This window comes from Nerophis ophidion, linkage group LG28, assembly GCF_033978795.1.
Source record: "Nerophis ophidion isolate RoL-2023_Sa linkage group LG28, RoL_Noph_v1.0, whole genome shotgun sequence".
Lineage (NCBI taxonomy): Eukaryota > Metazoa > Chordata > Actinopteri > Syngnathiformes > Syngnathidae > Nerophis > Nerophis ophidion.
The window spans coordinates 2,982,034-2,995,281 of NC_084638.1; the positions used below are offsets into that span (position 1 = coordinate 2,982,034).

Here is a 13,248-nt window from a genome sequence, read left to right on the forward strand (position 1 = left end):
GGTGAAATCCTTACATTCCTTGCAATAGCTGGTTGAGAAATGTTGTCCTTGAACAATTTGCTCACGCATTTGTTCACAAAGTGGTGACCCTCGCCCCGTTCTTGTTTGTTTATACCCAATCATGGCACCCACATGTTTACCAATTTGCCGGTTCACCTGTGTGATGTTCCAAATAAGTGTTTGATGAGCATTCCTCAACGTTCTCAGTCTTTTTTGCCACTTGTGCCAACTTTTTTGAAACACGTTGCAGGCTTTAAATTCCAAATGAGCTAATATTTGCAATATTTTCCAGTTCGAATGTTGACTATCCTGTCTTTGCAGTCTATTTAATTGAATATAGGTTGAAAAAGATTAGCAAGTCACTGTATTCTGTTTTTGTTTACCATTTACACAACGTGCCAACTTCACTGGTTTTTGGGGTTTGTATTCTTTGTATTTCCAGACCAAGGTTTTTTCACCGTAGTTCCATTGACTATTTTTGAACTCCTCATAACAGTGTTGCACTGAGCAGAAAATGCATCCATCCATTAATTTTTGTTTCATCTGACCACAGAACTTTTCTCCAGAAGGTCTTATCTTTGTCCATGTGATGTTGGATGAAACAAAAATGTAGCTGTTTGGCTACAATACCCAGCATTATGTTTGGAGGAGAAAAGGTGAGGCCTGTAATCCCAGGAACACCATGCACACAGTAAAGCATGGTGGTGGTAGTATTATGCTCTGGGCCTGTTTTGCTGCCAATGGAACTGGTGCTTTACAGAGAATGAAAAAGGAGGATTACCTCCAAATTCTTCAGGACAAAACCTAAAATCATCAGCCCGCAGGTTGGGTCTTGGGCGCAACAGGACAATGACCCCAAACACACGTCAAAAGTAGGTAAAGGAATGGCTAAATAAGGCTAGAATCAAGATTTTAAGAATGGCCTTCCCGAAGTCCCTGACTTAAACATGTGGACAATGCTGAAGAAACAAGTCCATGTCCGAAAAACCGACAAATTTAGCTGAACCGCACCATTTTTGTCACAACTCTTTCACCAATTGAATGTGTTGAATAATGATGACGGTTTCAAAAAGGTCCAAAGTGCCTTTCGGTGCTAGTACGGATAGATTTTAGAGGGTGTGGCGTCTGTACCTGGGAGATGTGGTTGATGGAGGACTCCATGCGACGTAGTTGCGAGGCCTGGATGTCCAGCAGCTGGAGCACATTGTTCGCCAAGGCATTGATTTGGTAAGCCACGCTGGCCAGAGACTGAGTGGTGTAGGACTTGGTCTCCTCCAGGGCTTTCCTTTTGTCTTGAGCCTGCACAAAAGAGAAGGCGCCAGGAGAAAAAATTTAAGAGCGTCGAAAACGAGGCGCAACAAATATTGATTGGACAATATTTTTTTATCTTACAAACCCCGTTTCCATATGAGTTGGGAAATGGTGTTAGATGTAAATATAAACAGAATACAATGATTTGCAAATCCTTTTCAACCCATATTCAGTTGAATATGCTACAAAGACAACATATTTGATGTTCAAACTCATAAACTTTGTGTTTTTTTTGCAAATAATTATCTTAAAATTTCATGGCTGCAACACGTGCCAATGTAGTTGGGAAAGGGCATGTTCACCACTGTGTTACATCACCTTTTCTTTTAACAACACTCAATAAACGTTTGGGAACTGAGGAAACTAATTGTTGAAGCTTTGAAAGTGGAATTCTTTCCCATTCTTGTTTTATGTAGACCTTCAGTCCTTCAACAATCTTGTTGTTGTATTTTACGCTTCATAATGCGCCACACATTTTCGATGGGAGACAGGTCCGGACTGCAGGCGGGCCAGGAAAGTACCCGCACTCTTTTACTACGAAACCACGCTGTTGTAACACGTGGCTTGGCATTGTCTTGCTGAAATAAGCAGGGGCGTCCATGATAACATTGCTTGAATGAAAACATGTTGTTCCAAAACCTGTATGGACCATTCAGCATTAATGGTGCCTTCACAGATGTGTAAGTTACCCATGCCTTGGGCACTAATGCACCCCCATACCATAACAGATGCTGGTTTTTGAACTTTGCGTTGATAACAGTCTGGATGGTTCGCTTCCCCTTTGGTCCGGAAGAAACTGTGTGGAATATTTCCAAAAACTATTTGAAATACGCACTCGTCAGACCACAGAACACTTTTCCACTTGGCATCAGTCCATCTTAGATGATCTCGGGCCCAGAGAAGCCGGCGGCGTTTCTGGATGTTGTTGATAAATGGCTTTCGCTTTGCATAGTAGAGCTTTAACTTGCACTTACAGATGTAGCGACCAACTGTATTTAGTGACAGTGGTTTTCTGAAGTGTTACTGAGCCCATGTGGTGATATCCTTTAGAGATTGATGTCGGTTTTTGATACAGTGATCGAAGGTCATGGTCATTCAATGTTGGTTTCCGGCCATGCCGCTTACGTGGTGTGATTTCCCCAGATTCTCTGAACCTTTTGATGATATTATGAACCGTAGATGTTGAAATCCCTAAATTTCTTGCAATTTCACTTTGAGAAACGTTGTTCTTAAACTGTTTGACTATTTGCTCACGCAGTTGTGGACAAAGGGGTGTACCTCGCCCCATCCTTTCTTGGGAAAGACTGAGCATTTTTTGGGGAAGCGGTTTTTATAGCCAATCATGGCACCCACCTGTTCCCAATTAGCCTGCACACTTGTGGGATGTTCCAAATAAGTGCTTGATGAGCATTCCTCAACTTTATCAGTATTTATTGCCACCTTTCCCAACTTCTTTGTCACGTGTTGCTGGCATCAAATTCTAAAGTTGATGATTATTTGCATAAAAAAAAAAACAAAGTTTATGAGTTTGAACATCAAATATGTTGCCTTTGTAGCATATTCAACTGAATATGGCTTGAAAATGATTTGCAAATCATTGTATTCTGTTTATATTTACATTTAACACAAGTTCCCAACTCATAGGGAGACGGGGTTTGTATTTGGAAAAGCAGATGATGACTTGGTGGGAGGACTTCCAGTCATGTTCTTTGTCCCAGATGGACAGCATGGGACAGGTGCATGGTGGGAGTCCGAATGCCAAAACATTTCGCAGGCTCACAAAAACCTTCACCCGGCTGCTCGAACCATCTGTTTCTGTGTCTTTAAATAGCCGGAGGAACTGAAGAGAACATATTTATAGTTTCGGAGGCAAAACGAGGCTGACACATGCACGCTGATCAACTCTTTAAGAAAGACATTTTCCCCTTTTTTTTTTTTTTTTATCAAGAAACTGTCAGCGGGTTTGCAACATTGTTGGTGTTCATGCAGAAATAAGCAGGGGCGTCCATGACGAAGATGTTGTTCGGATGGCAACATATGTTGCTCCAAAACCTGTATGTACAAACCCCGTTTCCATATGACTTGGGAACTTGTGTTAGATGTAAATATAAACAGAATACAATGATTTGCAAATCATTTTCAAGCCATATTCAGTTGAATATGCTACAAAGACAACATATTTCATGTTCAAACTCATAAACTTTTATTTTTTTTTTTGCAAATAATCATTAACTTTCGATTTTGATGCCAGCAACACGTGACAAAGAAGTAGGGAGATGTGGTAATAAATACTGATAAAGTTGAGGAATGCTCATCAAACACTTATTTGGAACATCACACAGGTGTGCAGGCTAATTGGGTGCCATGACTGGTTATAAAAACAGCTTCCCCAAAAAATGCTCAGTCTTTCACAAGAAAGGATGGGGCGAGGTACACCCCTTTGTCCACAACTGCGTGAGCAAATAGTCAAACAGTTTAAGAACAACCTTTCTCAAAGTACAATTGTGAGAAATTTAGGGATTTCAACATCTACGCTCCATAATATCATCAAAAGGTTCAGAGAGTCTGGAGAAATCACTCCACGTAAGCGGCATGGCCTGAAACCAACATTAAATGACCGTGACCTTCGATCCCTAAGACGGCACTTTATCAAAAACCGACATCAATCTCTAAAGGATATCACCACATGGGCTCAGGAACACTTGAGAAAACCACTGTCACTAAATACATATGGTCGCTAAACTGGCTATAAAATAAACAAAAACAGAATGCTGGACGGCAGCAAAAAACTTACAGCATGTGGAGCAGCAGACGGCGTCCACAAAGTACATCCGCACATGCCATGACAATCAACAATGTCCCCACAAAGAAGGATAACGTACACACATCTTGAAATAGTCTTGATTGCGAAAAAACAAAGCAGGTGCGGGCAATAGCAGTCAAAGGAAGGCGTGAAGCTGCTACAGGAGAACACCAACAAAACAGGAAGGGTTCACCAAAATAACAGTGCAAAGGAAACAACAACACACTCAAAATAAGGCACTACAATCTGGCGGAGTTTCATTTTTTAACCTTTTCTGCCTTGGGCACTAATACACCCCCATACCATCACATATGCTGGCTTTTCAAATTTACGCCTAGAACAGTCCGGATGGTTCTTTTCCTCTTTGGTCCGGAGAACACGACGTCCACAGTTTCCAAACACAATTTTAAATGTGGACTTGTCAGACCACAGAACACTTTTCCACTTTGCGTCAGCCCATCTTAGATAAGCTCGGGGCCCTGCGAAGCCGGCGGCGTTTCTGGGTGTTGTTGATAAATGGCTTTCGCTTTGCATAGTCGAGTTTGAAGTTGCGCTTACAGATGTAGCGACGAACTGTAGTTACTGACAGTGGTCTTCTGAAGTGTTCTTGGGCCGATGTGGTGATGTCCTTTACACACTGATGCTTCGTAGTAAAAGAGTGCGGGTAATACAAAACACTGAAATTGTTTTTTGGAAACTGTGGACGTCGTGTCCTAACGGAACAAGGAGGAAAAGAAACATCCAGATTGTTCTAGGCGCAAAGTTCAAAAGCCGGCATCTGTGATGGTATGGGGGTGTATTAGAGCCCAAGGCATGGGTAACTTACACATCAGTGAAGGCACTATTAACGACAGCGAGGCGGGGCCCGCCGGGGCCGACCCCGAGATGGCGGCGAGGAGGCGTGGCCGGCGGGCCAGCAGCGAGGCAAGGCCCGCCGGGATCGACGTTAGGTGCGCGGATCGCCCAGCTGGGCCCAATTATATAATCTCATCCCAGTGTGTAAAAAGGCGGCAGCCGTGAACGACGGGAAGGAAGAAGTTGGAGAGCCAGCGGTGGATGCAGCGCGGAAGAGAGCGAGAGGCAGACGAAGACGACGCGGGAGGCTGAAAAGCAAACCGAAAAGCGACCCGACGAGACTGAGTTTACCTGAACAAATAAACAAAGTCAAAACTGCTCGACGTCATGTCTATGCTTGGTTGTCCATGGAACCCGGACGACAGCGAGAGTCCGTCACCAAATTCTTCAAGACAACCTAAAGTCCTCAGCCCGGAGGTTGGGCCTTGGGCGCAGATGGGTGTTCCAACAGGACAATGACCCCAAAACACATGTCAAAAGTGGTAAAGGAATGGCTAAATCAGGCTAGAATTAAGGCTTTAGAATGGCCTTTCCCAAAGTCCCTGACTTAAACGTGTGGACAATGCTGAAGAAACAAGTCCATGTCAGAAAACCAACAAATCATAATATGCAACATCACATGGACAAAGATAAGACCTTCTGGAGGAAAGATCTGTGGTCAGATTAAACAAAAATATCATCTGTTTGGACCACAATACCCAGCAATATGTTTGGAGGAGAAAAGATGAGGCCTTTAATCCCAGGAACACCATACCTAACGTCAATCATGGTGGTGGTAGTCTTAGTTTTGCTGCCAATGAAAAAGGAGGATTACCTCCAAATTCTTCAGGACAACCTAAAATCATCAGCCCGGAGGTTAGGTCTTGGGCGTTCCAACAAGACAATGACCCCAAAAACATGTCTAAAGTGGTAAAGAAATGGCTAAATCTGGCTAGAATTAAGTTTTTTTTTCAACAGCTTACCAAAGAATAAATGGAACATATTTTCCAAATGCCCTGCTGTTTTGCAAAAAAAGGTTCTAATATTTGGATTTAACCTTACATTTAATTCTGTTCGGGCTCCGGGATTATCCCCTGCCTCATTTTAAATCACTAATCTAAAATCCTGCCAGTGTTGTTTAAATGCCACAAAATCCCCGGCTAGGATTTAGCAGCTACCGCCATTTGAAATGCCAAACTGTACACCAAAAAGTTGGGACTGAGGGGCTTTTGAGACCACTCATCGTCGTTTAGGACGTCTTGCCTCTGATTGTGGATAAATCCTGAAAAAAAACCCGCACCATAATTCCTCCTCCACCAAATTCCACACTCGGCACAATGCAGTCCGAAATGTACCGTTCTGCTGGCAACCTCCAAAACCCCGACGGTGGGGGGGTCGCTGGAGCCTATCTCAGCTGCATTCGGGCAGAAAGCCGTGTACACCCTGGACAAAACGCCACCTCATCGCAGGGCACACACACATATATATATATACATACATATATACATATATTCATACATACATACATATATATATTTACATACATATATACATATCAATATGTATATATACAGTACATAAATATATACATACATTCATATATATATATATATATATATATATATATATATACATACATATATACATATCAATATATATACATATATATATACATATAGATACATACAGTATATAAATATATAAAATATATATAAATATAAATATATAAAAATACATACATATTTACAAAAAAATATATACATACATATATATTTACATACATATATATTTACATATGTATATATACATACATATACACACACATGTATACATTGTATATATATGCATGTATATATACATACACACAGACACATATATATATATATACACAAAGATATATATGTGAATATGTATATATATGTGTTTGTATATACACACACCTATATATATATATATATATATATATATATATATATATATATATACACACACACACACATATATATATACATATATACTGTACATGTATACATACGTATATATATATATACATAAATATATATACATACAAATATATATATACATACATATACATATAGATACACACAGACACGTATATATATACACAAATATATATATATATATGTATATATACACACACATATATATATACATATATACTGTACATGTATACATATATATATATACATACATATATACATATAAACCATACATACACACACATATATATACATATATATGCATATATATACATATGTACATTCACACAGACACATATATATATACACAAAGATATATATATGTGTATATGTATATATGTATGTATATACACACACCTATATACATATATATATATATATACACACACACATATATATACATATATACTGTACATATATACATATATATATACACATACATATATACATATAAACCGTACTTACACACACACACATATATATATATATATATATATATATATATATATACATATATATATACATACATATATATATACATATATATACATACATATATATATATATGTATATATATATACATACATACATACATACATACATATAAAACACAATTAAACAAAATAAACTACTGAATGAACATCCTCTCGGATTGCTGATTTCCATCATTTTTCCAGGGGTTGCATTTCAGCTTTCGTGGGAAAGCATTGGTTGGGATGTAGTATTAAACAAAAAAAACAAAAAAACAGTCACCTTTGACATCCTACTACAACAGAATAATACTGGAACTCCACGTGAGCTGTCTGTGACTCATACCACAAACACCAATGAGTCAGAAGTGGCCAATCGGAGCAACCATGACAAACACATTTTGGGAGAATATGCGCACGGCAACAAAACATAAACACAACAGAACAAACACCCAGGTGAAGTGAAGGGAATTATATTTATATAGCGCCCAATATCCGAGTTACATCTTTAAACCAAGTGTGGGTGGCACTGAGAGCAGGTGGGTAAAGTGTCTCGCCCAAGGACACGACGGCAGGGACGAGGTTGTCAGAAGCAGGGATCGAACCTGGAACCCTCAAGTTGCTGGCACGGCCACTCCACCAACCGAGCTGCACCGCCCGGAATTCCCTGCAGTTGCAACTCATCCGGGACGCTACACTTATTTTATTTGGTACGATTTGTGATTATAAGTGTGACCAGCAGATGGCAGTCAAACATAAGACATAAGTCTCAAGTAAACACCAACGTTTTAAATGTTCCATTGAAAATCTAAAACACGACGCTCAAAAATCTATCAAAATGCTTTAGTAGTAAATGTTTTAGTGCTATTTCTAATATAAAGTTGTCATGTCTGGGATCATGTTTTGTTTAAGTTATGTTCTGCTTGGTTTTTGGACTCTTTTTAGTTCCTGCTTGTCTTGTTTCCATAGTTACCCATTAGTTTTCCATGTTCCACATTTGGACTCATTGTGCACTCTTGTTTGTTTTGTCACCACAGCAACCCAATAGTTTTCACCTGTTCTCACGACTCACGCACCTGTCTTTAATCATATCTTCACTATTTAAGCCCGTAGTTGCCAGGCAGTCCGCCTGGCGACATCACTCCAGACACCCCTGCTAATCTGACCAGGCCATAGTTCATGCTGCTCTTTTTTAATGCTCATTTCTTATCACAGTAAGTGTTTATTTGTTTCGTGTTCATAGTTTTTTGCCCGAGTGCTAGTTTTTGTTTTTTAGAGCCATGTTTTGTACCTCCGCTGTGAGCGCCTTTTGTTTGTACTTTTTTAAGTTAAAATTAAAAATGTCTTTACCTGCACGCCATGTCCAGTCAAGTTGCTTTGCATTCCGGGAAAACAAACCACGCCAAAGTCCTGGTCTTGACAAAAGTAGTGTAAAATTCTTACTTATATCTGTCAATAAACTCACCATGAAAGGACTAAAACATACCGGAGTGGTGAGTTTACATTATAATATTATAATTTAGTTATTAGAGTTCCGGTCGGACGTTTTTTCAGGTGTTGTTGTTTCCGGATTAGGAGATGCTGCTCCGTTTTGATCGGAGTAAAGTCCGAAAGTCATTAAAACATGTTTTGACACTTCTTCCACTCTCGTCCTTGCACGCTACCCCGCTACATAAACGAATGAATGAAGGGCATTCTTACACAACAGCAATACATGTCACACTAAATGTGGCCGTATAAACAACGCCAACACTCTCATAAACATGTGCCATAACGTGAAACCAGACTAAACAACAATGACAAACACATTTCGGCAGACTATGCGCACGGCAACGCAACATAAACACAACAGAACAAATACCCAGTGAAGTGAATAATATTTACATAGTGCTTTTCCCTAGTGACTCAAATTGCTTTACATAGTGGAAACCAGTGTGGGTGGCACTGGGAGCAGGTGGGTAAAGTGTCTTGCCCAAGGACACGACGGCAATGAGTAGGATGGCGGAAGCCGGGGATCGATGTTTGCAAGTCTTTCACCGACTATGAATCTGTGGTTAACTCTCGAGAAAGTCAAAGTTCAGAATCAAACATATATTTTTGTTCTTAAGTTTCTATTTTCGGGTGCCACGGTCGTTTGAAAAGCACCGACTTCAGTCATTTTAGGATGAATGACTGGAAAACTGTCACTTCAAAAATCTGAAAGGCGGCACGGCTCTGCAGATCAAGGGATTTGACGATCCTTCTTGATCGTGGAAATGCATATTGTCAACATCAAAACCGATATTGTGGCTGTACTCGACTGTCGGGGAGCCAGGGACTACATCACTGTACCGCCCTGACAACCCGAATGGTCGTTCTGTGTCTTTATCGGGTTCAGGTCAGGACTCTGTGCAGGCCAGTCAAGTCCATCCACACCAGACTCTGTCATCCATGTCTTTATGGACTTTGCTTTGTGCAGTCCTGTTGGAAAAGGAAGGGGTCCGCTCCAAACTGTCCCCACGAGGTTGGGAGCATGAAATTTGTCCAAAATGTTTTGGTATCCTGGAGCATTCAAAGTTCTTTGCACTGGAACTAAGGGGCCAAGCTCAACTCTTGAAAAACAACCCTGCAATGAGGTGGCGACTTGTTCAGGGTGTACACCGCCTTCCATCCCGAATACAGCTGAGATAGGCTCCAGCACCCCGCCGCAACCCCAAAAAGGGTCAAGTGGTAGAAAAATGGATGGATGGCATGTTCCAAATAAACTGAAACTAAATGTGTCCATCAGTGTTGGCCCTACGATGAGGTGGCGACTTGTCCAGTGTGTAACCCACCTTTCACCCTAAATGCAGCTGAGATAGGCTCCAGCGACCCCAAAATGGATAAGCAGTAGAAAATGGATGGATGGCGGGTTCCAAACAAACTGAAACTGAATTTTTCCATCTGTGTTGGCCCTGCGATGAGGTGGCGACTTGTCCAGGGTGTTCACCGCCTTCCGCCCAAATGCAGCTGAGATAGGCTCCAGCGACCCCAAAAAAAGGACAAGTGGTAGAAAATGAATGGATGGATGGCATTTTCCACATAAACTGAAAATAAATTTGTCTATATGTGTTGGCCCTGCGATGAGGTGACAACTTGTCCAGGGTGTACACCGCCTTCTGCCCGAATGCAGCTGAGACAGGCTCCAGCAACCCCCGAAACCCAGAAAAGGGACAAGCGGTAGAAAATGGATAGCATGTTCCAAATAAACTGAAACTAAATGTGTCTGTGTTGGCCCTGTGAGGAGGTGGCGACTTGTCCAGGGTGTACACCGCCTTCCGCCCGAATGCAGCTGAGATAGGCTCCAGCAACCCCAAAAAGGGACAAGCAGTAGAAAACGGATGAATGGATGGCATGTTCCAAATAAACTGAAATTAAATTTGTCTATCTGTGTTGGCCCAGCGAAGAGGTGGCGACTTGTCCAGGGTGTACGTCGCCTTCCGCCCGAATGCAGCTGACATAAACTCCAGCAACCTCCAAAAATGGATAAGCGGTAGAAAATGGATGAATGGCATGTTCCAAACAAACTGAAACTGAATTTGTCTATCAGTGTTGGCCATGTGATGAGGTGGCGACTTGTCCAGGGTGTATACCGCCTTCCGCCAGAATGTAGCTGAGACAGGCTCCAGCCACTCCCGAAACCCAGAAAAGGGACTAGCGGTAGAAAATGGATAGCATGTTCCAAATAAACTGAAACTAAATGTGTCTATCTGTGTTGGCCCTGCGATGAGGTAGAGACTTGTCCAGGGTGTACCCCGCCTTCCGTCCGAATGCAGCTGAGATAGGCTCCAGCACCCCCTCGCAACCCCAAAAAGGGAGAAGCGGTAGAAAAATGGATGAATGGCATTTTCCACTTAAACTGAAACTAAATGTGTCTATCTGTGTTGGACCTGCGATGAGGTAGCGACTTGTCCAGGGTGTACCCCACCTTCCGCCCGAATGTAGCTGAGATAGGCTCCATCACCCCCCGCCACTCCAAAAAGGGACAAGCGGTAGAAAATGGATGGATGGCATGTTCCAAATAAACTGAAACTAAATTTGTCTATCTGTGTTGGCCCTACGATGAGGTGGCAACTTGTCCAGGGTGTAAACGGCCTTCCGCCCTAAATGCAGCTGAGATAGGCTCCAGCGACCCCAAAATGGATAAGCAGTAGAAAATGGATGGATGGCAGGTTACAAACAAACTGAAACTGAAACTGGATTTGTCTATCTGTGTTGGCCCTGCGATGAGGTGGCAACTTGTCCAGGGTATACTCCGCCTTCCGCCCTAAATGCAGCTGAGATAGGCTCCAGCGACCCCAAAAAGGTACAAGGGGTAGAAAAAGGATGGATGGATGGCATGTTCCAAATAAACTGAAACTAAATGTGTCTATCTGTGTTGTCCCTGCGATGAGGTGGCGACTTGTCCAGGGTGTAACCCACATTCCACCCAAATGCAGCTGATATAGGCTCCAGCATCCCCCCTGCATCCCCAAAAAGGGACAAGCGGTAGAAAATGGATGGATTGCATGTTCCAAATAAACAAACTAAATTTGTCTATCTGTGTTGGACCTGCGATGAGGTAGAGACTTGTCCAGGGTGTACCCCACCTTCCGCCCGAATGTAGCTGAGATAGGCTCCAGCACCCCCCGCCACTCCAAAAAGGGACAAGCGGTAGAAAATGGATGGATGGCATGTTCCAAATAAACTGAAACTAAATTTGTCTTTCTGTGTTGGCCCTATGATGAGGTGGCAACTTGTCCAGGGTGTAAACGGCCTTCCGCCCTAAATGCAGCTGAGATAGGCTCCAGCGACCCCAAAATGGATAAGCAGTAGAAAATGGATGGATGGCAGGTTACAAACAAACTGAAACTGAAACTGGATTTGTCTATCTGTGTTGGCCCTGCGATGAGGTGGCAACTTGTCCAGGGTGTACACCGCCTTCCGCCCTAAATGCAGCTGAGATAGGCTCCAGCGACCCCAAAAAGGTACAAGGGGTAGAAAATGGATGGATGGATGGCATGTTCCAAATAAACTGAAACTAAATGTGTCTATCTGTGTTGTCCCTGCGATGAGGTGGCGACTTGTCCAGGGTGTAACCCACCTTCCACCCAAATGCAGCTGATATAGGCTCCAGCATCCCCCCTGCATCCCCAAAAAGGGACAAGCGGTAGAAAATGGATGGATTGCATGTTCCAAATAAACAAACTAAATTTGTCTACCTGTGTTGGCCCCACGATGAGGTGGAAACTTGTCCAGGGTGTACCCCGCCTTCCGCCCCGAATGCAGCTGAGATAGGCCCCAGCACCCCCCCCCCCCCCCCCTCACTCCAAAAAGGGACAAGCGTTCATCGGCGGTGCGCCTTATGGTGCGAGGAATACTATAAACCAGGGGTAAACAACGCAGTGCCCGTGAGTACCCAGTCGCCCGTGTACCCAGTCGCCCGTAAGGACCAGATGAGTCGCCCACTGGCCTGTTCTAAAAATAGCTGAAATAGCAGCTGTGGAGAGGCGGAGCCGACGGTCCGACAGAGAGGCAGGGCACGCTGGAGCCCGGCCAAAGATGGCGGCGAGGAGGCGGGGATGGCCAGCGAGAGGCGAGGCGGAGCGTGCCGGGAGCGATGCCACAAACAAGATCAGGTGTGTGGATCGCGCACCTGTACACGATTAACGTATCTCCTTTCGCTGTATAAAAGGGGAGAAGGAGGAGAGAACGGGGCTGGTGATGGTGCGGAGCGAGAGCAACCCATACCAGGAAGGAACGAGAGAGAGAGAGACGACAACACGAGCAAGAGGCAGATGCAGACAACGGGAAGGCTGAAAAGCAACACGCA

The 13,248-nt window shown here is 42.8% G+C and overlaps 1 protein-coding gene across 4 annotated transcripts in view; it reads right to left on the reverse strand.

Annotated features, from left to right (window-relative positions):
* Positions 1-13,248, reverse strand: part of abi1b (abl-interactor 1b) — a 111,936-nt gene that overhangs the window by 96,921 nt on the left and 1,767 nt on the right. For all 4 annotated transcript variants that reach the window (XR_009804815.1, XM_061890897.1, XM_061890898.1 and 1 more), the window contains exon 2: positions 1,132-1,299. Coding sequence is in view for 3 of the 4 variants with exons in the window: in XM_061890897.1 (XP_061746881.1) it covers positions 1,132-1,299 (168 nt within the window). In the remaining variant the exon portion in view is untranslated. The remainder of the gene's footprint in view (positions 1-1,131; positions 1,300-13,248) is intronic.